General features: G+C 43.3%; 1 protein-coding gene across 1 annotated transcript; it reads right to left on the bottom strand.

Moving 5' to 3' along the window:
• Positions 1–8,157: 8,157 nt before the first annotated feature.
• On the bottom strand, positions 8,158–24,888 carry LOC149445230 (pancreatic lipase-related protein 2-like). The gene is made up of 10 exons (XM_089654067.1): positions 24,765–24,888; positions 21,848–21,988; positions 21,512–21,620; positions 20,892–21,002; positions 18,294–18,401; positions 15,325–15,443; positions 14,776–14,905; positions 13,406–13,517; positions 9,795–9,968; positions 8,158–8,543 (listed from the first exon to the last, which is right to left on the bottom strand). The coding sequence occupies exons 1-10, from the start codon at positions 24,867–24,869 to the stop codon at positions 8,468–8,470; spliced, it is 1,185 nt and encodes a 394-aa protein (XP_089510193.1). The 5' UTR covers positions 24,870–24,888; the 3' UTR covers positions 8,158–8,467.
• Between the last annotated feature and the right edge of the window lie 425 nt (positions 24,889–25,313).

Raw genomic sequence — 25,313 nt, 5'->3', positions numbered from 1 at the left:
ATGTCCTACTCACCCTGCACATGAGGTTACCTTTTGCATGTGTGTGCACTTGTCAATGCCCGGGACAAGGCTCAGCCCCGTTCATGTGGAATCAACATTACGGCGATACCCTGATTTAGAGATGAGCCGTACACCGTGCGCAGTAGTCCTTCTGTGAAGCGTTCTGTTCTGTGTTACCACACACCTTGTCTGTGAGTGTGTAGCGCTACCCTCTTGAGAGCCGTTGGTTTTGAGTCCCCCTGTTTCCTGCACAGCCAGGCAACACTCATTTTCCACTGTTGCATCCAAAGTCAGTGATCAGTCCATGAACTTGGTTTTTGTTTGTTTTATTAAGGGTTAAACAGCTTGGATGGGGCCTAGGGGTATATGTCCTTACTTCCTCTTCAGACACCAAATGAAAATCTTCTCTTCCACCTGGCCATCATGAAAAGTATCCCAGGGCAAGGGATTCCAAGACACATATGTATAATGTCCCAGGGAGAACTAGTTGGGTATGGCACCTGACTGCCCTCTCCCTTGTAGGCCCAGGGGGTGTAAAGGTACTCACACTGTCCTGTCCTGTAGCTTTAAGGGTGAAACTGCTTTTAGGCCTCATGCTAGGAGGGTTACTTCCCCTGCTGACAGGCTGTCCTTCCCTGGTGGACTATAGAACAATGGAGTCCCTTTTTCAAGCTCCCAGTCCATAGATAAACCCCACTTCTCTGGGGCCCCTCCAAGGCTCCATGCCAACAGCACTTCCTCAATCCATATTCCACCCAACTCCAGACTTTGACCCTGCTAGCATGGCTCTCTCATATTTATGGGCTGGTCTTCCACACTGCTAGGACCTCTTAGCCTGGAATTGGTCAGACGCCCATGAATATGCAGTTTGAAGTCTCTACCCACTGGCTTCTGGAAGCTTCCATTGGCCTCCAGGACCAGGTGAAGGCAATAGAGTCCCAACCTGCTGAGTCACCTAGCCTGACCTCACATTGAACCCACAGGAAATTCGGGCTCACTCACTGCCATGAGCCAAAAATAAATTTACCTCACAATAGCCCCACCTAGTGGATGCTGCAAGTGGTTGCATTTGGAAGGGATGCCACTGAGCCTATGCCCTCTCCACCCATCCAGCATATCTCTGTCACCTTGCTCACAGTTACAGAATGGAGTCCTGCAGTGCACTAGCGTGAACCTCAGGCGTGCACCCAGTTAACTCCTGCTGCTCTCCTATACCATGCAGCTAGGCTGTGAGGTCTTCATACCACGAGTTCAGTACTGGATACATTTGGGGGAACTGACCACTAGAGAGGCAGCCAAGATACTGACCCCCTTGCTACCTACCAGAGGACCCGTTGCCTATGCCAGGTACCATGATTATTGACAGGCTGCTGTTCTGGGGTTCAATAAAGAAGTTTGTTAACTGGAAGTAAATAAGGGTCCTGTGAAGGAAATGCATAAAATCTAAGCTGGCCTTATAATGCACATCTAGATCTACAGAGACTTTCATAAAAATGCAAGGAAAAAAAGTATAGGGAAAGCGCAGGGGAGATTTCTTATGGTGTATTATTGTGGATGGATGGAGAGCACATTCCATTATATTTGTATAATTACATCTGTAGCACCCACTAGGCAGGGCTAGCGTAAGGTAAATTTATTTTTGGCTCATGATAGTGAATGAGCCTGAATTACTGTGGGTTTAGTGTCAGGCTGGATGACTCAGCAGGTTGGGATTCTATCACCTCCATCTGGTTCTGGAGGTCCATAGAAGCTTCCAGAAGCCAGTAGGCAGAAGGCTGGAGACCTCAATCTGCATATTCATGGAATTCTGACCAATCCCAGGCTAAGAGGCTCTGGCAGTTTTGTAGATTAGTCCATAAATATGAGAGAGCCATGCTAGCAAGGAAGTTGAGTGGAAGATGGACTAAGAGAAGGCTGGAGTGTGGAGCCTGGGAGGGGGCCCTAGGGAGGGAAGCCTACCTACAGGCTGGTTGCTGGACAGGAGAATCTCCACTGCCTAAAGTCTCTTATGGAGGACTTCCTGAACAGCAAGGAAGGAGCCAGCCCAGTGAAAGGCCTGAAAGCAGCTACCAACCCACCACGCTGACAGGACAGGACAGTGTAAGTACTCCTACACCCCCTGGGCTGAAAATGTTTGTTGCCTGGCCGTGCAAAGCCTAGGCAGACCCAAACCAAATCCATCGGCCCTTACGAGGGTAGTTCTATACATCTGCAAGGTGGCTGAGAATTCTAGCTGGAGAATATTTGTGTCTCCACCCAGATCTCTTAAGAGAAAGTCACAGGATGCACATATCGGGCTTCGCAATCCTGAGCAGTGTTCTGGTGGGGTATATAAACAGTATAAAAACATTCTTGGCTGTAGCAATCAGGGAAGATGCATGGACACATATATAAAATTATGTTTCATCCACTTCTATGTCTACCTTAAAGTCACAAAATTTAGGGCTCGTTCACACTTGACTAATTTTTAACTCTTGCCAAACGCCCCTATAGCATTTGACAGGTATTAGACAGGCATTTAGGAAGCATTTTTAACGCTCCTCAAACGCTCACCAAACACTCCCCAAACACCCTATGTGCATTTTTGAGGCGTTTACCAAGTGTTAAAACTGCACCACAAACGCCTATAATGATGTTTAATGGTATTAACGCTCCGCAACCGCCTCACAAACGCCCAACAAATGCCTGCCAGGCGTTTGAGGAGCATCACTATAGACTTGAATGGGAGGCTTCAAATCCTCCTGACTTGACGTGAGGCGCCAATTTTGCTGGGTTATGACGCTAACACTTCAGTGTGAACAGCACTGTGTGCTGCCATGTGTAGAATTTTCATAGGCGTTTGAGGAGTGTTAAAAATGCTTCCCAAATGCCTAACACCTGCTAACAAACCTAGTGTCAACTTAGCTTTACTGATTCAGCCAATATTAATAACCTGAAGTGTCTCTTTAAATTTACTGACACACCACCTGTATGCTAAGATCAGGCTCCCAGTGGGAGTGACTGCTTTATAATTCGATGGATGAAAAGAGGTGGTATTTTTGTGGGTTCAAGGAGCTCAGGGCAGCCAAAGCCTATCTGACCTCCAATGGTTCCCCTGTGCAATGGCTAAGATTGGCTCCTAATTTATAACAATCTGCTAACCATGGAATTTCAAGTGATCTGGCCCAACAACAACGCTAAAGCCCCACCCCAGCCACACATGGATGTTTCCTGCCTCAAAGAGTCACAACCGAAACTGGGCTGATACTCGATCACAGTAAGACATGTTTGTAGCTTTAGAACAGGAGGTGGCTGGTTGATGTGGTTGGAAAGAAAAGTGCTTCTGAGATCTGTTTTCTTGACACATGTCCAGTACAGATTTGTTTTCATTGTCACCATACAAACCCTGATGAAGGGTGATTTGTGACACGCATTGGATTTTTAATTTACATTGTATCTAATAAAATCCCCTACTGGACTGAACCAAGTAATATGGTGCTGTCATTCCTCCAGGACCCTACAAACCGTTTTCAAGGACCCTTGCTGACAAAGTTGGCCGATCAGGAGTCGGATGCTTCTCATCCAGTCAAGGGGTTCAGTACTCCTACAATATACTTACATTTTTTTAAGAACAGTCACATTGAAAGAGACTGCCAATCATTGCTCATCCCGGAGCCTTGCAGGAACATTAAACATAGAGATAAATCTAGTAAAAAAACTCTTGATTCAGCACTCCCTGATCAAGTGGTCATTGACCCAGGAAAAGTATCAAGTGTTCAAGGAGGAAGGATGAAGCTGAGCCTTGAAACTTGAACCTTGCCCACATGGCCATATTGGGTCAATAATGTCATGATAATTTCCGCTACTTTGTGTGGATGTAGTTGCGGGGTGGGGCATGTCTCAGTCGCTGCTGAATGGCCCAGTTCAGTCAAACCCAATTTCGGACTAAATTCAAATTCATCACTACTCCTGAAGTGCTTTTGACCTCATCCTTAGTTTCTTCTGGCTTTTTCTGAGCTGCTTCTGACCTCATTCTAAATTGCCTCTGACAGCTATCTGAGATGCTTCTGACCTCCTTCAGAGTTGCTTTTAACTAACTCTTGAACTGCCTTTGACCTCCCTTCTGAGATGCTTCGGACCTTCTGATCTTATCCCAAGCTGCTTCGGACCTCTCTCTGAAAAGCTTCTGATCTCATCCCAAGCTGCTTCTGACAGCTACCTGACATGCTTCTGACCTCTTCCTGAGCTGTTCCTGACCTCATCTTGAGCTGCTTATCTCTATCTGAGATGCTTCTGACCTCCTTGTCAGTTGCTTATGACCTTATCTTGAGCTGCTTCTGATCTATATCTGAGATGCTTCTGACCTCCTCCTCAGCTGCTTCTGATCTCTCTGTGAGAAGCTTCTGATTTCATCCCAAGCTGCTTCTTACCACTACCTGAGATGCTTCTGACCTCCTCCTGAGCTGCTTCTGATCTCTAAGATGCTTCTAACCTCCTCCTAAGCTGCTTCTGACTTCATCCTGAGCTGCTTTTGACCTCATTCTCAGATTCTTCTGACCTCCTCCTGAGCTGCTTCTGATCTCATCCCAAGCTGATTCTGACTGCTACCTAAGATGCTTCTGATTTCTTCCTGAGCTGTTCCTGACCTCATACTGAGTTGCTTCTGATCTCTATCTGAGATGCTTCTGATCTCCTCCTCAGCTGCTTGTGACCTCATCCTGAGCGGCTTCTGATCTCTATCTCAGATGATTCTGACCTCTTCCTCAGCTGCTTCTGACCACTATCTGAGCTGCTTCTGATCTCATCCTGAGCTGCTTCTTACCTCTATCTGAGATACTTCTGACCTCATTCCGTGCTGCTTCTGACCTCATTCTGAGCTGTTTCTGACCCTATCCTGAGCTGCTTTTGACCTCTACCTGTGCTGCACCTAACCCTCTCTTCAGCCACTTGTTGACTTGGACGGATGGAAAACACTTCGAACACTAACAATGGTCTATGTATGCAAGCTCTAACTTAATATCTGTGTAATGCAATGCTCCAGTTAAATTGGATCTTGCACCTCAGTGACAAGGTCCCCTTGTTCAAGGTGCCATCTTCCCTCAAATGCTAGGAAAAATTACAAAAACAAAAATGGAGGATGGAAGTTAGGTAATATATTTACCTTTTCCATGCTTCCTCAAATTGAGCCTGAGCATGGGTGAGCTCATCCTCCTTCCAGCCAGATGTTGGAGAAGTTGGACAATAACCCATGGGAAGACAACCCTGAACTTAGCTGTAGCCTCTTCTTGTGAGATTTGGGCTACTGAGGGACTTTGTCAACAGAAGAGTGATGTCACTCTCTACAATAGAGAAGCTGGGGAAAGGTGGGTATATTATATAACTATTTTTCCTCCCACAGACTCATTATTGCACTATTATGCCGCATTTAGGCATGCTGGAGGGGGCCACATTGAATACACAGGCCTTGCCTGAAGAGCAAGGTCCACTTTAAAATTGCATGTGGTAAGTAATTGTTGTAGGAGATGAAAAGGAAATATTTGACCTCTTTCAGCACAGTGGCCGAACACACAGCCTATTATATATTGTATGTACACAAATATTGGAAACATGTGCTCTTTTTCCTTTGTTAACCGGCAAAATGCTTTAAACGATTACAGAGGCAATCAACAATTTGCTCCACTGATCTCATCCATTCTCCTCCTCTAATGGAATCTTTTCTAATCTGCGCAGACAACTCACTCACAATACTGCCTCTTGTTTTGAGAAAAAAGAGTGCTCTCCCTTTCGCACGTGGCCGCGTTTTCTTTCATAAACACGTCAACTAGATGTAAACAGTTTAAAGCCATTGGTGAGGAGTGAAACAAGCGGATATTATTTATCATCTGAGCGCTAAATGCTTATTGTTTGCGGGGAAAAGCTGCGGCCTTGTCTCTAGAAGCTGTGCAGAAAAGGCTGACAGATTGCCGGAGACACAATGGAGGAGCAGCTGTTTGTCCCGGGAATAATACAGCCTGTTAAGTGAATTCTTCGGCACGATGGGAGGATTCGTGCTGCCTGTTCGGCTCTTAATGGGGTCACGGAGATGCAAGGTAGGTAATTCAAGGTAAGCACGGGGGGCTGGCCGCAGGGTGCTGCCACTGTGTGCCATTGTGCGTGCTGTTTTCATTAAGCAGAGATACCTGGAGAGGAGGTGTAGAGGGGTCACGGTCTCCCTGCATTCTGTGCGCCGATGATAAAAGCTTGCAGGAGTGCATTATTATGCTCACAATTGATTGTGTTCACCTGCTGAGCCTTGCCACCATTAGTAAGAGGGGAATTCATTTTTCCAAATGTTTATTTTCCTTTTCGCCATATACTTTAGTAGAAAGCTCTTCCCTCTGTCTTGTCCCCTCTTCTCCTCCTCACTTAACCCTCTCCAACATCACAGTTGTTGACTTGTTGGCTGTGGAGCTCAGTCTGGAGTGTCTCCTCTATTTTCTAGACTGGCATATGCCATCTTTATTTTCTTTGCCTGAGAATGGAGCAGTGAGGGTCTTCAACCAGCCAACAGGATATTGTTTTCTGGAGAAACACCTCAGCTACAATCATTTGTGATACTGGAGGTGTATTCTGCAAGTTGCCCATACAAGGGCCCAGCAATCCAATAAAGATTATCTTAAACAGGCAAGAAAGGAAACCACAGAGCGAATTTCTAATGTGTCAGCATCAGGGGTGGACTGACAAATCATGGGGCCCCCGGGCAATAGGGGATCATAGGGCCCCTGTGTCCTTGCCCAAACTCAAAAAAGCCTATGAAAAAGGTACCAGGGGCATCTCATGGGGCCCCCTACTGACCCCGGGCCCTCGGGCAGTGCCCAAGTTTCCAAATGGTCAGTCCGCCCCTGGTCAGCATGTTATTGTTCTGGGACGTCCATGTATCAGTGTGTCACTGTTTTTGGGACCCTCTGAGTCAGAGCTTCATTGTTATGGGACCCCCTAAGTGTCAAATGCCATTATTCTGTCAACCGTAGTGTGCCATTTTTCTGGGACTCCTAGTATCAGTGTGTTGTTGTTCTGAGACCCTCACGTGCCAGTTTCTTGTTCTCGGACTCTCATGTATCATTGTGTCCTTCTTCTGGGAACCCCAAGTCCCAAGTGGTATTATTCTGGCATCCCCATGTGAGAGTCTGCCTGCATTCTGGGGTCTCTAAGTGCCAGTGTATCTATTTTCTGGGAACCCTACATCTGAAGTGTTATTGTTCTGGGATCCTCAAGTATCAATGTGTTATTGTTCTGGGATCCACTGGTGTCAGCATATTTTCATTCTGAGTCCACCAAGTATTAGTGTGTCCTTGTTCTTGGACCATCAAGTATCATATATAACTGTTTGACCCCCCAAGCGTCAGTATATGATTGTCCTGGGATCCCAAAGTGGCAATGTGTCTGTGTTCTGGGACCCCCAAATGTTAGTGTATCCATTTTCTGGGAACTTCACATTCAAAATGTTATTGTTCTGGGATCCTCAAGTATCAATGTGTTATTGTTCTGGGATCCACCGGTGTCAGCATATTTTCATTCTGAGTCCGCCAAGTATTAGTGTGTCCTTGTTCTTGGAACATCAAGTATCAATATATCACTGTTTTGACCCCCCCAAGCGTCAGTATATGATTGTCCTGGGATCCCAAAGTGGCAATGTGTCTGTGTTCTGGGACCCCCAAATGTTAGTGTATCCATTTTCTGGGAACCTCACATTCAAAATGTTATTGTTCTGGGATCCTCAAGTATCAATGTGTTATTGTTCTGGGATCCACAAATGTCATCATGCCTTTGTTCTGAGACCCCCAAGTATTAGTGTGTCCTTGTTCTTAGACCATCAAGTATCAATATGTCACTGTTCTGACCCCTCAAGTGTCAGTGTGTCATAGACCTGCCATACCCAAATGTCAGTGTGTTATTGTTCTGGGACCCCCTGGTGTTAGTGTGACATTGTTCTGGGACCCCCAAGTGTCAGTGTGTCATTGTTCCTGGACTCCTAAGTGTCACAGTGTTATTGTTCTGGAACCCCCATGTTTTAGAGTGTTATTGTCCTCGACTTACCTCTTCCCGAAATTGTCTCTAGGCAGTCTATGTTTTTAATTACAAACAATATTAGCACCCCAGGTCCTGCTAGCCACATAAAATGTATCCACCATATACACATTCTGTTAGCACTGAGCACTTTTATTAGATTATAGCATGGACATACGTGGGAAGGAACAATGTGTATCCAGGTGGCTGTAAAAGCAACTTTGTCTATTAATGGTAATGGCCATGTTTATGATTTTGGGGTTCAGATCTTGTAACTGTCATGGTGTATACATGAATAGACTTGGGTTGTCATTGCATAGCCAAGATTACTGGGACCCCCAAATGTGGAGGAAATTGGAAAGAGTCTAGATATCTGGGTGACCACTGAATAAACCGATCACAGCGAATCCTCCCGGTAACTGGATTTGGGATCATAGTAACTCTAGGTGTGGACTGTGCACGGCCCAAGTGTGAGCACCATATTGTCTCTGACTGTCCCCGAGGAGCAAAATGATGATCTGTGAAAAAGAAAGGAATCCATTAGAAACTACATCTACACACCTTTCTACAAAGAACGTTGCACAATCGGCTCCCGCTGCTGTCCATCACAGCCATTGATCAAATGAGGAGAGAGGGGGCAGGGCTGGGCTACATCTCTATGTGTAAATGGAAACACGAATCAGTATCTCAGGAGAGAGCCTGCTTGGGTGCCCCCAGAGCAAGCTGGTTGCTTTGGGGGCACTTGGCAGGAGGGAGGGGCCTGGAGCACCAGCAGGGAACCCAAAAAGAGGAAGTTCGGGGCTTCTCTGTGCAAAACCAATGCACAAAGAGGGAAGTACGACATGTTTGTTATTTTTTTTTAAATTGCCTTTATATCACTTTAATTTCTTCATAATGCTTGTAGCTACAAAGGTGATTGAAGGTTTGTTTTAAAGTACTTTTAGTGCTCACTCAGAATATGTAAATACTTTTGCATGCATAGTCTGGGTGCAGGTTCATTGTTAAGGTTATCTACAGAAAAACAAAGTTATTAATAGGGAATGAGGTTAGTGCTGTGACAGTGTACTCTATAGCACATATCTGAGAGTTAGAGCATCTAAATTGATAGGATGTCTATAAATAAATCCTGTATTTCAGCATCACGAGTTACACACCAGCCTGAAGAAAGAATTGGAGGGCTGCAAGTCATTTATCTCTTCTGCTTTGTCTTTATTGTTTGTTGTTTGGTCACTGTGACAGTGTTTTTCAAACCCTTTTTCAGCCAAGGGACCCTTTAAAATTCTGCACAACTTGAGGCACCAAATTCTAAAATGTAAAAAACTAAACTAATTGTTTTACATAGTGCAGCAACATCCACACACATATGACACCCAACCATAGAGGTTATTTATTCCTACAAAGCAAATACACTTTTGCACACTGGTACTGACCAGTATTCCAGTGTTTCTCTTCTCCTTCACTCAAGTAATATGACCCCAGTGCTGATTGAGAGGGACATGGGAGGGCCAAATAAGTATACTGTGCAGAAACCCAGCGTCCTACTTATCAACCAATGATGTCATTGGTTGCTAGGATGCTTTTGGCTAGAGGGTTGATTGGTAAAGGTTGAACAATGAAAACATGTGAATTTGTATAACTAAAAGGCAGGCTTGATCCACCTGCTGGCTTGTATGCAATTTGTAGGCATTTTACTAAGGCATCCCTGAAGTAACTGGGCACCCTGGTTGAAAAAGGCTGATCTAGAGAACAGAACATAAAGAGCCCCTTACACTCCTCCATCTTCTCCAGACTGAACATCCACCTGGTCTGCACCCAACTGGATTCGAAAGATGTTTGATTGTAGCAGGGGAGGAGTCCAGCGGAAGTCCATACAATTAACTTCATCCAACTTTACGTCAGCATCGATAAACCTTGAGTACCTGTTCCCGGGCAGAAGTGTTCCTCTACAAACGCATAAATACAATTACAAAGGAAGACCATATTCAGCACTATTCATCAAATGTTGAAGTGTGTATTTTGTGGCTGAATCATTAGTTTAGATATATTTATTGACACAGTTCAGTCTGCACTGCTGAAAGCCAGGATATTTAGCTTTTGAGTAAGTCAGATGGAGCAATTATGGGCATTCAGGAAGAGTTTAGACAGGGCTTTTGGTAGATCATCCTTGCTTTCCAAATTGATTAAAGGAGAACTATGGTCAATATTGGAAATGTACTCTACTATCAAACTTAATCTGAGGCTAAGCATGGCAGTATTCACTTTATTTACATTGGACAGCATTGTATAAAAAAACAGCTGTTCTCAACCTGAGTTTCATGGAACCCTAAGGTTCCTCCAGAGCTTGATAGGGGTCCCTTTAGCTTTGGTTGATTGACCTACCATCTGATGGTGCCAATGTCACTTGGTGATGCCAGCTGCCTGACCCCAATCATCATTTTAGCTGTCTGGAAGGGTGGCATCAATATAAGGTGCATTCTTCCCGCTGACCACCAATGTAAGGAGCATTCTTCTCACTTAGTTCCAGTGCAACAGGGCTCTCCTCCTTTGACCACCAATGTAAGGGGCATTCTTCCCACTGATTTCCAGTGCAGTTGGGCTCATATCATTTGACCACCAATGTAGAGGGCTTTCTTTCCACTGACCAACAATGTAAACAGCATTCTTTCCACTGACCACCAATAAATTATTTTTAGCAAGGGTTCCCCTAAATCTGAAATTATTTCAAGGAATCCTATGGGGTAAAACATTAAATATGACTGGTCTAAAATGCACCCTAAATCCTGGGAGAAGGTGGGTTAATGCTTTACTTCCTTCAAAAGGATACAATGGTTCTTCCCTTGTAGTTAAATATGGTGTTGGAGCAGGAACTACAGTGTGGCATGTTTACAATACAATGGGCATTGCTAGAAGTCATGATTACCAAGCTTTTGGCTTCAATCAATTCAAGGACATGCCAATGCACTGCCCAAAGGCTAATTCAACAAATGTACCTGTATGAATGCATTTGCTGAACGGAATCATGGGAGATGTCATAAAAGCAGCAGCTATCCATGATCTTGGAAATGACATGCTAGGGCTGCCTAACCTCTCCTGGTATTAACTGTGTAGTGGAATGAGGCTGAAGATGGGTTACATTTCTATGTTATTATAGAGGTAAGAAACATTTTTGTATATGTAATGTGTTTTACGCATATAATGCAATAATGTATTCGATTTGGAGCTTTCATGGGCTTTTCTGGCATTTGCATGAAGGGGAACATGCTGCCTTTAGTTGAACTTTTATTTGCAGTTTTAAATTCCCCTGAATATATATCTAATGTGCTTAAATATTTTTTTTGATGGGGGGGGGGGGTTATGTTTGATGTAATCCAAGCTAAATAGGTTGGTCTGTGTAGGATGGACATACAGTATTAAGGTATTTTCATACATTTGCAAAATGTAAACCTTATTTGAAAATGTAATGTTTTCTTCTAATTTTTGAAACTTCCTTACCTTTGTCTTCAGTCATCAGTGATCTGACTTTGATTTTATCTCATATTATTATTGTGCTTCATTTGGGGATGCAGGACACCTGGATTATCCTGGCTCCTGACTGCTTGCCTAGCTGCATTAAAGGTATATGTGCTAACTGTGCTGGAAATGCCAGGACAGTCCCGTATCTTGGTCCTCTATCCACTAATTGGTGTTCTCCACATATTTAGTAGCAGGGTCTAACTGGGACCAACCCATAAAGTGGGTCTGTATTTGGGTGCATCCACTCAGAAGGTATGTGGATGAAATATACGAGTGATGGACAGGGTTAACACTGTCCTGGATTCCAGGACCATAACGATTGTAGATATGCAAAAGCCAGTGGTCTCCTTCTAGGAACACTACTCATAATTATGGTTTTACGCAGTTAGGTTTTCATGGGAAAAATTTCCCTGTAGACAGTATTAAGTGAAGAGAGCACAAGACATATGGTCTTAACATGAAACTCTGTATTCTCTTTAACATACGTACGGTGTTCTCTTCACTCTACCAAACTTATTGCTGTTGATCCGGGGACCTCCCTTTCAGACCCTGTAGAGCAGCTTTCCAACTAACAGACAAACAAAAATCCTTCCAAAATCCGGAACCAGTGCTCCACCAACATACCGTACCTTAATTTTGAGTGGTGTAACCTCCTTCCAAAAAAAAACACTAAAAAATTCCTAATTATTTTTATATTCTCCCTGTGGCTTTTATTCTTTATTAAAATTTCCTTTTAAAGAAATTACCTGCTGATCATGTCAGTTAGGCTAGCCATACACTCTTTGATTTTTGTTGTTTCACTCATCCACACTAAACAGAATTGAGTGCACAGCTCATCTCTAAGCCAAGGAACCTCCATAATGTTTGACCTTCACATGAACATGGTCCCTGCCAAGTCCCAAGCATTGGTGAGCGCATGCATGGCGAAAGGTACCCCCACGTGCAGCGCAAGTGGCCAAGTCCAAATGCTTGACTCCTTTGATATTCAGATTGAAGGGTGTTGGGTGAGCTGGTCCCAACATGGCCACCCAAGGCTCAAATTTTGGCCAGTTCATCGAGTCATAGGTGGCCCTATTAGCACCACTTATGTATAGCCAGCTGTGTATGGTGGGCTGTACTCGGACCCCTTCTTGGTGGTAATGATCTATGAGCTCATAGAACATCTGCAGAATTACTACCACCGTGTGCATGCTCTATGGCAGGGGTGTCAAACTGGCGGCCCTCCAGCTGTTGCGAAACTACAAGTTCTATCACGCCTTAGCCTTTGGGAGACATGCTTGTAACTGTCAATTTTGCAATGGCTCATGGGACTTGTAGTTTCGCAACAGCTGGAGAGCCACCAGTTTGACACCCGTGGTCTATGGCTAATTAAGTCGTAGAGAGGAGGTTTTGAAAAAGCTGAAGTAATGCCAGCATGGTGACACCCCAACTGTATTTACTAGGATAGTGTAATGCTAAATTGGACACTGACAAACATGTTACTGTTTTTACCAGGGTCAGGACAAGGGGTGGGGGCAGGAGGGACAGCTGCCCAGACTGCAGTGTTTTCATGTGCATAGGGAAGGGAGCTACTTTGTGAGCTGGACCTTCCTCATCACTTGCATATCATGCCTTTCCTTTGGCCTGAGGCCCGATTTATAATCAGCACAAGGAGACACAAAGAACACACAGACGGTAGGTCACACCGTGTCACTGCGCGATTGGTAGACCCAGAGCTGCGCAGTGATGCTGAGACAAGTGCAGTGGTACATTATGGCATCAATAACAAGGTGGGGGGCACAGTTTGGCATCATCACCCTTGGGCACTAGATGACCATGTCCTGGCACTCATTTTTACAGATATTTAATTCTTAAAAACAATACTTACTGTACAATTTCATATTCCGGGGTTGAAATGTGATCACTGAACAGCGATATGTAAATTTGTCCAGAAATGTTTTTCTTCCCAACCAGAGAAACCGAAACTTTGTATCGGTAACCTGCAAAAAAAGGAAGGTTTCACAGTATTTGGTCAGGTGACACAATGGAATAATCAATGCTTACCAGCATTTTAGTTCCTGTCTTCGGGTCACCCCTGCCCAGGTAAGGCAAAAACAGAAGAAAAGCTGAACAGTGTGAACGGGGGCCTAAGTCCAAATTGGATACAGCCCAGTTTCTCCCACATGACATCAGTGATATTCAGCTGCTGATAGACTAGATAGAGCCTTTTAGGAAATGTTTTGACACTTCAGCAAAATGTCTGCTCAATGCGTCGGAGTTAATAGGGAAGGCAAAACTAAGATGGTTTTTGGATGACTTTTAAGAGGCACATTGGGCTTTAAACATCTCCTGATGGTAGTTTAATGTTTTTGTAAAAAAACTTCATGCTGACGTCACAATCTCCACCTCGGCCACTCAAAGAACACTTTTGTGGTGACGTCACAATCTCCACCTCGGCCATTCAAAGAACGCTTTTGTGGTGACGTCATAATATCCACCTTGTCCAGTCATGGAACACTTTGCATTCATTGAGAAAATGCAAAATGTTCCCTGAATGTTGCCCATGCCGAATGAGCGACCACTTGTATTCACAATGCAGCAGGGCAGCTGCTTGGAACAGGATGCAAAGCTAGTGGAGATCACTGGAGAAGTATTGCTTGTTACAGTGATTTTCAGCTTCCAGAGGGATCCCACAGGTATGGACCAATGTAACTATGCAAAAATTGCCATACCTAAACTAAACAGCTTTAAAACAAAACTTTCTCAATGTATAACAGTTGGATTTCTTTGGAGTAGAAAACTCTGTCCCCTGCCAGCATGCCACACAAGAAGGACCTTTTGCTCTCTGTATGGGTAGTGGTCTCTATGCAGAAGTACGACCCCCCCCACCCCCATTCCTGCTGAGTTAGAACTGGAACTGTCCAATGTAGAGCTATAGCTTTGACCCAGTAGGGTTTTTGGATCTCTGCAGAGAGACCACTGCTTCAATACAGAGAGTAAGGGTTCTGTTCTTCTATACGGCATGCTGGCAGGGGATAGGCTTTTCTACATTGTGGCTGCTTTCTAAAGAAAATCAACTGTAAGGCTTTGCACGCCTTTTTGTTTTGATGCACCAGGATTGCACTGTATTTAGATTACCTAAACTAAAAGTCCATTTGGGTTTTTCATGTCATGAGAGCAGGGCCGAGTTAAATCTTTCCTTAAACAATTGGTCAGGTATAAGGTGTAACCATCACCTCTTCTTACACAGGTACTTACTGGAGAAATGGTGGGGATCCCCTCCAGTATGAAGATAAAAGGTCTGATGCTGGGTGGTCGTACTATGTGATGGGTCAGCATAATGCCCCATGGCCAGGCAACCACTGGAGGGGCAGGGAAAGCAGGAACCCTGAGGGACAAGATAAATCATCAGTGATTTCTAGAAGTTATCATTGGGTTCTGTTACTTTGGTCATATAGAGTGGACCAACAAAGTTTGATTGAGATTCCTGCTTTTGTCTTTGAAGGAGAGGCTCTGTCCAGAAAATAGTGCAGAGCTTGTCAATCGCTGTAGCAAACCACCTGCATGTCTGTGTTTCTCATTGACAACTCACAGTAACTCTTAAGTCTATTAAAACTTCAGGGAATTTTGTTAATGGCCAGAATTGTAAATTAGCAATTTTGGTTCCATTCTTTATTAAATGAACTTGACAGGAGCCAATATCTGTTTATTAACTGGAATAATCACATACAATGTCACACTTATCCATCTATGGATACATTATTTATACCTCCTGGGAACCTCCCAGAGATTAGAATTGTTTCTTACATCTTGAAAGGCCTCGTAGTTCTCACATGGGTAGCTCAGGAATCCTGCAGGATTTCGGATGCTCTCAATGTAGAAGAGGGGGGCTCGCAAATGGTTGCAGGTCATCGACTCCACCAACGCTGAGGAGGCAAAACAAGAAAACACTTTGAGGGGGATTTCCAAAAGAATGAGTCATCTAGAAGGTCCAATGCTGAGTGGTCATATCTAGGAGCTTTCCAGCTTTGGCATGGAGACTCCATCTAATCGGTTTGGTTACCTTGTCTTCAGGCCACTGGATATTCCTCCAACTTGATTGTCTGACAGGAGAAGTGTCATTACCATTGCTTCTCCTATCTAACAGTGAATGAGCACTGGTGAAGAGAATAGAACCAGTAGGAGGTGTAGGCTTTGCTCTCTCCATCTCCAGATTCTCCCTCTGCCCACCGAGGATGTGTATGACCAGAAAGATAAAGCAAATAAAACATTCTGTTGTGGATCTGGAGTAAAAAGGGGAGGCAGGCTGGGGTCCAATTTTTGTCATTGTGGGGTCGATTTACTAAAATTGGAGAGTGCAGAATCTGGTGCAGTTGTGCATAGTAGCCAATCAGCTTCTAACTTCAACTTGTTCAATTAAGCTTTGACAAGAAAAACAACACTTGCTTCTGATTGGTTTGTAAGGGGAGCTGCATCAGACTTTGCACTGTCCAGTTTTAGTAAATAAACCCGTCATTAGCTGTTTTCTTCCCACTCAATGATTGCCTTTGTGTTGCCCCCTTGTTGCAACAATTGCCCATTTTCTGTTGCCCAAATACTGTAATCATTGCCTGTGTGTTGCCTAGGCATTGTAGTGATTGTGACCCATGTAGTGTAATGATTTCTCATTTGCAAATCACATCAAGTAACGATTGCTTGTTTGTTGCCTGTGTATTTAAATAATTGGTCATTTGCCACCCACATTTTCCAACAATTGTCCAACACTTTAACAATTAGTGATTTGTTGCCCATGTATTTCAATGATCGTTTGTTTGTTGCTCACATATTCTAATCATTGCTCATGTATGCCTACATATTGCAACTATTGCTTGTTTATTACCCAGAATTTTGCTTTTGTGTTGTCAACTCAGCAGTGTTGGGTGGGTTTTCTTCCACGTGATTTCGCCTCTCTGTTTTATTCTTTCATCCAGCATGTACTGAATTTTGTTCCAGTTGTGCTTCCTACCTTGCTGCTCATGCCTTACCCAAGATGGCTCCACAGTTATTTCCAGCCCACTTCCTCTTTATGCATAAAGTCTCTTGCCAACGTCCAATAAGGGAATATTTCACTATTGATTGCAGGGTAATCTGCTACCGGCTGAGCTGATTGAGTGGCAAACATACGATAGGCTGGTTGTACAGAAGATGATCGGTAAATCAACTTCTGTACAACCATCCTGCTCATACAGGGATTGAAATTTGGCCACTCTTTGCTGAACCCACTGAATTTCGATCCATGTATGGCCGGCTTTAGCAGAGTTGTTCACATTAGGGAAGTAGACAACAGGTTGTCAGATATTCTCAGCAGGAGTTTTCTTTGGATAGGTGAGCAGGAGTTGAATCCACGGGTGTTCAATCAGGTGGGGCAAACATCATGAGACCTCAAGGTACCAAGGGTCAACAGAGTGGCCACATCAATTAAATGACCTGGAGCTGGCATACACTAGTCCAGGGTTTCTCAGCCAAGCTTCCATGGAATCCTAGAGTTCCTCCAGATATTGCTAGGTGTGCCTTGAGAAATGAGCAGTTCCCATGGACACCATTGATCTTTTTAGCTATCTGTATGATGGTAAGAGTAGTTTTGTTTACTTTTGTATTTATTTCAGGTACATATATAGCGCCATCAATTTACACAGCACTTTACATATATATTATACATTCACATCAGTCCCTAACCCTCGAGGGGCGTACAATCTAAGGTCCCTAACTTACATTCATACATACACATGCTAGGGCCAATTTAGACAGGAGACAATTAACCTACCAGTGTGGGAGGAAACCGGAGTACCCGAAGGAAACCCACACAGGCACAGGGAGAAAATGCAAGCTCCAGGCAGGTGGTGCCATGGTTGGGATTCAAAACAACCCCAGTACTGCCAGGTGGAAGTGCTAACCATTTAGCCACTGTGCTGCCCATGTTGAGTTGAAAATATTGTAACTTTCAGGGGGTTCCCTGAGACTAGAAAGTAATTTCAAGGGGATCTCTGTGTTGAAAAGGTTGATAAAGGCTGTACTAGTCTCTGGTATCTAGAATTTATTTAGAAAACTGTGAGGGACAAAGTTAGGGCTATTGCAGTGGCTCTCTGTCTGACCAAGAGGGCCTGGTTTGTTCAGCTCCTGCAACTTTTGAAAACTCAGCCAGCTATTCTTCATCTCAGGAAGGAACTCTTGAGCTAGGCGGGTCAGTACCACCCCAGACCATACTTGTTTTGAGCTGGATGCATGGCTCCTGATTGGACAAAACAGTTGGGGGTTTATTTACTAAAGCTGGAGAGTCCAAAATCAGACTCCCTTCTGCATAGAAACCAATCAGCTTCTAACCTCAGCTTGTTCAATGAAGCTTTGGCAATGAAACCTGGAAGCTGATTGGTTTCTATGCAGAAGGAAGTCTGATTTTGGACTCTCCAGCTTTAGTAAATAAACCCCTTGGAGTCTATCAGTCAGTGGTAGAGTGTGGGGAGTCTTCTATCTATGGTAGCATAGAAGCTGGGAGCTTCCACCTCAAGTCCCTATTATACAAATCCTACAATTCTTTCGGGAAGGCAATGAGGTGTCACACCTCCTACAATATACATATATAATTAAATGATAATTTCCTAATGTTTATCATAACAATTAAAATTACACAAGAAGAAGTTTGGCTCCCCACAAAATGTTGCCTCAAGCTGGAATCACCATGGTCTCTGGGTGCAGCAAATACACAGATTACATCAAATATACAACGGGAGGAAACTCACAGGCTGCATTGCCAGTTAGGAAGGACAGTTTGCTTGGACATCCAGCCATGTGTTGTCCCCCATTGGGATAAAAATCGTAGTGTCCGGTTGGTTTCATCATGCCGAAACCTGTGTATGAATGGAGAACTGATGAAAAATACGTAGATAGAAACAGAAAAGTGAGGGCAGAAAAAAGACCAAGTAGTCCATTGAGTCTGCCCATTTTTTTTCTTAAATATAGTTTTTTTTTTTTTTTGTTCTTTTATCCTCCATACTGCACATATTACGTTCATGAAGTCTCTCCTGATATGTTTTATACCCGAGACCTTTCACCATTGTTTTTTATAACAATTTTTGTTTAACATTTTTCAATACAGAAATCAAAAACCATATAAATAGCTCACTGCCAGCAAGGCTCAAAGAAAGGTTACAAAGATCATATTATCAGGAAACAATAAACTTCCACAAAAGAACAGCATTTAAAACATATTAGATACTCTCACAAGTGATCTGATTACAAAATAGACGTATGTGAACAGGGGCGGACTGACAACTCATGGGGCCCCCGGGCAATAGGGGATCATGGGGCCCCTGTGTCCTTGCACAAACTCAAAAAAGCCTATGAAAAAGGTACCAGGGGCATCTCTTGGAGCCCCCTACTGACCCCGGGCCCTCGGGCAGTGCCTGAGTTTCCAAATGGTCAGTCCGCCCCTGTATGTGAATGATGTTGCTGTGTGGAACTAGAAGAGAAAAATGTAAGAAGGGAAAAGTTCACCATTTTTGTTACCCATCTCTGGATTTGTTCTATCTCAGCAATGGGCAAACTACGGCCCGCGGGCCGTATACGGCCTGGCGGACCTTTTAATCCGGCCCGCGGAGCGTGATAAAAAAAAAAACAGCCAGGGCAGGCAAACATTGGCTGTCAGGATGTGTGTAGGCGGGGCAGCGTGACGAACGTGAGGGGAGCTAGGCTCCTCTCACAGTCCGCCCTAAAGACCGGAACAGCGCGGGAACACGGCGAGAGGAACGCGCGGAGCAAAGGTAAGTAAATTGACACAGGGGGGACTTGGCTTACTACTTGAGGGGGAATAGTACTATGGGGGATGAAATACTATATGAGGGATGAATTAATATGGGGGATGAATTACTATAGGGGGGATGAATTAATATGGGGAATGAATTACTATAGGGGGGATGAATTACTATAGGGGGGATGAATTACTATAGGGGGGATGAATTACTATGGGGGATGAATTACTATGGGGGATGAATTACTATATGGGGGATGAATTACTATAGGGGGGATGAATTACTATAGGGGGGATGAATTACTATGGGGGATGAATTACTATATGGGGGATGAATTACTATGGGGGATGAATTACTATGGGGGATGAATTACTATATGGGGGATGAATTACTATAGGGGGGATGAATTACTATGGGGGATGAATTACTATAGGGGGGATGAATTACTATATGGGGGATGAATTACTATATGGGGGATGAATTACTATGGGGGATGAATTACTATAGGGGGGATGAATTACTATATGGGGGATGAATTACTATGGGGGATGAATTACTATGGGGGATGAATTACTATGGGGGATGAATTACTATATGGGGGATTAATTACTATGCTTACTATGGGGGAATATTACTATACTTACTATGGATGGCATGGTAGTGGCTGGGCCGGCCAGCAGCTAGTGGGGGGCATAATAGTTTTGTAAAATAACTCTTTTTATGCTTTTCTACCTTAAATTAATCTAAACATTTAATGTTACAAATTTTAATTTAATTTATATTAATTCACACATACACATCATTCATCTACTCTTGGTCCGGCCCCCGGGTCCAATATATGAACCCATTGCGGCCCTCAAGTCAAAAAGTTTGCCCACTCCTGTTCTATCTCATCAATATCTTTTTGAAAGTGAGGTCTCCAGAACTGGACACAGTATTCTAAATGAGGTCTCACTAAAGATCTATATAGAGGAATCAGGACCGCCTTCCTCTGGCTGGTAATTCCTCTAGTGATAATCAAAGACCTATATAGAAGAATCAGGACCTCCTTCCTCCTGATGGTGATCCCTCTAGTGATAAACAAAGACCTATATAGAAGAATCAGGACCTCCTTCCCCCTGCTGGGGATCCCTCTAGTGATAAACAAAGATCTATATAGAAAAATCAGGACCTCCTTCCCCCTGCTGGTGATCCCTCTAGTGATAATCAAAGATCTAGATAGAAGAATCAGGACCTCCTTCTTCCTGATGGTGATCCCTCTAGTAGTACGTTCTAGAATTCTATTTCCTTTCCCCACTGCCTGGGCACACTGCTCATTTTGCAATCATCTGAAATAAGTTCTCCCAAATATTTTTCTTCCGGCCAATACTGTACTGTACTGTACCCCCAATGTTGTACACTGTCAAAGGATTCTTTTTCCCTAGGTGCATTATTTTACATTTAGAAACACTGAACGGCACTTTGTACTGCTATGACAATCTTCCAACAATGCCAAATCATGTTCCATGTTACAGACACCTCCAGGGATATCAATCCTATTGATGAACCAAAGCTGAAAAATCTCACAACCTGGCTGTGTAAGAATCTTACCAAGGAAGGGGTCTGCGTCTGTGTGAATGATGTCAACAAACTCTGCATCAGAGGCATCCAGGTGAACCACTTTATCCGTGTCCTTAAAGAATGGCTGAGCTGGGTCCAGGCCTGCAACAGACAGAAAATTCATCAACTGGAGTCAGCAATGAGTCTTTATTTGTGTCATTTATAGAGGAACTATAAATTCCATTTTGTTTAATCTGTCCTTGTATTTTCCTTCCTTAATAAAACTAGTGGCATTTGGTCACTAGATGGCACTAAGTATCATAGGAATTTCTTATGATACTTGGTGCCATCTAGTGACCAAATACAGTATATAACATTTTAAATCAATTAAAAATATTCATCCAGCACAGCAAATAGCCTAAACGCATTCATTTATTTTTTGCCTCATTCACAGAAAATGAATGTATATGCACTTTCACTGGGGCATTCCTATGCACATTTTTTTAAAAATGCACTATACACACCATAAAGTAACTGTACACAATTAAAAATTTCTGCTTCAGTGAAATTAGCCATTTAGCAGCAAAATCTATTTCACTGAAATCACTGCACTCATGGAAGTAATGACCGTTCTTCTTATCTGACCACAACACAACACGGATATATGGTACCTGTTATTCTACCAATCCCGCGACATCGCTTCCCAGCTTCTCCGGCTACATGAGCACCCAGGCTGTGCCCGATCAGATGAATGTTGGATGGGGGGTATTCCAGCTCCTCCTGGAGACAGAAAATCACATTAAAAAATGTACTATTGATAAGGTTAATCAGCCGGGAATCAGCATTCTGGGGCTTCTTTATAAAATTCACCAAACCAAGTTACGATGTTCAATAAAAAAAGAAAAAATCACATCACCTCCAGGAAAGTTCCAATTAAAATTAGAAATGGCATATTGCAGCAGGTTTTAACCTTTTTGTTACAGTTTATTCAGCTTTTTGTTACACACCTGCAATCTCGTCACCAGATAGGCGATCTCAGCTCCCACCACTTGGACGTTGCTGCTCGCCTGAGCATACAGCTGCAAATTAGCCGAACCATGACGCCAGTCCACCCCAATACAGTTCACGTCTTCCGCTCGGAGGATCTCCTGTTGGGAAAATATGAATTCTGCAAGTGAAATCTTGTCAAAAGTGTTGACATTCTATTCCTCTATAGGATTTCTCAGATGTATTCTCCAGCAAAAAGACTGTGGTGACAGCCTAACAATGCCACCATCAAAATGTGATGACACATAGGAACAAATTTAAGAGGTGTAAACAAATTTATTTACTCAGTTATTGCTTTTTGACTGCTGACAACACACTGTGGAAGGTGTGATCCTTTAAGACCATGTCTTTAAAAACAGAAATTTACGGGTTTGATGCCATAGGGGGGTTAAATACTGATGCATTTCTAAAACAAATATACTTATACTAATATTCCTAATAATGGGATTTTAAGCAAAATATTCTTAAGGGATACCTGTCTTGTCAACTTATGTACATCAATACACATTTGATATTTATTATATCAAATTTATAACTTAATTTGAGGCACAAATTTCAACCATTTAATTTGTTAAATTCCACAAGAGTAAGGGTGGTCTTACCTAAATTAAAATTGCCATTCTCCTTGAAGGGTTGGAGGTCCTCCTTAACTTTATTAATTTCCCCATCTAAGTGAAAGAGCTTTTTCTTTTCCCTTAAGATTAAAAATCTAAGAAGTCCAATTTCTCTTTATTCAAAAACTGGTACCACTCAAGGTCATACTATCTATCATCACTTTTAATGCCCTGTCATTGTGAGTCCTGATCACTAGTTTTATGTTACACCTTTTGGATTATTTAAATATGGCCACCGATTTAGTTAAGAATATTGAATACATTAGAGGACTCCAATAAAATGGTTCCACAAGAGCCCATTAGTTATGCATATTTTTATGAGGCTTTTGTACTAACAAAATATGGCTGCCGCTGTTCATCTCCTTCATTGACTTCAGGAAAATGGTACCAGTACATTCAGTATAATAAGTGGCTTGTCAGCAGGCTATTTTAGGTGAAGAGAGGATGGATCAGCACTATAGTGTCCCCTGAAGACTTGCATGCACGTGATACACGTTGGAAAGGGCTGTGTGCGGACTTTCCAGGACCAGCGGCCATCTTAGTAGGTGATTGTCCCTATATTGTAGTTTGATACTTTGCTGTGTTTGAAAGCTCTGCCTTGAGAATCCATTGGATGGATATATAGACTTGTTTTATGAATAAAGTACTACACTATAAATTGTTTTTTTGTGGCTCCGTGTGGTGAGTGTTCCTCCTAGGCTTCATGTACTGATGGTGTGGTGGGCCCCTGTTGGAGAGGAGTATTACAAACTATATATACTGTATAGGTGGCTCCTTTACTGCAATGCCTTTTATTCTTTAAAGGGCTTGCAGCACTACCCCCTTAGGAGTTGCTAGAGATTTGGATCCCCCTATAGTCCTGCACAGCCAGGCAACATGCATTTCCTTCGGACCTTGCACACAGGAGACAGGACACAGGAGGTAAACAGTCTGTGAGCTTGTTCTTTTGGATTTTATTAAGGGGTATTGAACTTGGATTGGGTAGAGGGGTGTAAGGAATGCCCAGGGTAACTGTAAACTGAGGACAAGCTCCTTAACAACCATGTACAAGTCCATTAGACGAAAATCCTCCTCTTGGTGAGCTATCCAGCCTCTCCTGGTGTACATCCTCAGACCCCAGACCCAGCTGCCTGAGGGAATCCTTGGGCAGGGGGGCCCAGAATCTGCCACTTTAGAATCAGAAGTCCCAGATGGGGGCTAGTCAGGTTTCCCACCAGAATGCCCTCTCCCCTTATCTGGCCCAGTGTGTGTGGGGTTACTAACTCTTCTAAAAGCTTGTGGGTTGGTGGCTGCTTTTAGGCATTCCACTGGGCTGGCTCCTTTCCTGCTTTCCAGGCTGTCCTCTCTCAGGGGATGATTGAGGATGAGAGATCCTCCCTTCCAGCTCCTCCACCTGTAGGTAGGCCCCTCTCCTGAACCTCCTCTCAGGCTCCTCACTCCAGCCTGCTCACTCCATCTTCCACTCGAACTCTCCTGCTACAGAGCAGGCTCAATCACTCTTAAGGGCTGTCCTGACCCCATGCCAAGCCTCCTGCTTGGGGATTGGTCAGAATCCCTTAAAAGTGCAGTCCAGCTCCTCCTCACCCCCACCCACTGAGTCCACAGTGACACGTGGTGATGCATTTTGCTTGATGGAAGAATGCTACACATGGGCGACCATTGAAATTATTATTATTTTTTAGGAACAGTCACTTCCTTAGTTGACTTTTATTCCTTATGTACTAACTATTCACTGACACTGGTCATTTTTGCATGTTAAAATTATTGCACTTTCATTATTTGGTTTAATAATCCATGCTTTTATTGTGTTATTGGCACTGCAACTTTTATGTATTTGCTTTTTGGAGGTTTATATACTTGCCTTACTTGCACGCGTCCCAGCAACATCTCCTCTCTAGTGCTAATTTTTGGGTTTAAAAATGACAGTATGAAGTCTGTCTGAACAGGAAAGTAGGTGGGGTGAGCGGGCTCCCCTTCCTCTTCCTCCTGAGCCTTGCCAAGCTTATACTTTGTATCACTATGATTGTTCTTTTATATATTTTCAGTATTTAAAAACAACTAGTGAATTGGTTTAGAGGCCTTATGAAAAATTTAGTATCAAATGTTCCTTCCTTAATCCCACCAAAAAGAGGGATATGGAAACAGAAGCAGGAATAGAGGGATCTGACGAGAGAAGGAGCACAGCTGGGAGCTGTTAGGTAATGTTATCTTGCATCCCTGTACCCGTCAGCTTAGAAAATTCAGGAATTACCCAGAAACTCACCTGGATCATTTCGGACACCCAGTTACCCTCTGCTTTGCTGGCCATACCATGCACTATGAAGATCGTCTTCCGTCCTGCTCTGAAGAAAGAATTTTTAATGCTCATGATATCCCTAGAGCTGATCTCCTGGAGGAAATAAAATGAAACACACAATCAGATTACCTCTTCTCTTCTTTTGCTATGTTAAATGTCTTATAAAAGTGTATCATATCATCATTAAAATACCAATGATAATTTAAAGATAAATGAGATATACAGGCATACCTCGGTTTACAAACGCCTAGGTTAACGGTGGAAAATAATGGCTCGGTTTACAAATTTTTTTTCGCAATATGAACGGATTAATTGGTTTTCAGTGCATTTACGATTTTTTTTTAATCATGTCCTTGTACAGTACTATGCCTTTGAAGTGCACTTTATAAAGAGTTTTGAGCAAATAAGACTTTTTTGACTTTTTTCCAACCTCCGGAACGGATTAATTGGTTTTCAATGCATTTACAAATTAATTTTTAATCATGTCCCTGTACAGTATTTGTGCCTTTAAAGTGC

This window comes from Staurois parvus, unplaced genomic scaffold (assembly GCF_062004578.1).
Source record: "Staurois parvus isolate SC_StPar_1 unplaced genomic scaffold, SC_StPar_1.0 ptg000737l, whole genome shotgun sequence".
Classification (NCBI taxonomy): Eukaryota; Metazoa; Chordata; class Amphibia; order Anura; family Ranidae; genus Staurois; species Staurois parvus.
This window is presented reverse-complemented; position numbering and strand designations above follow the sequence as displayed.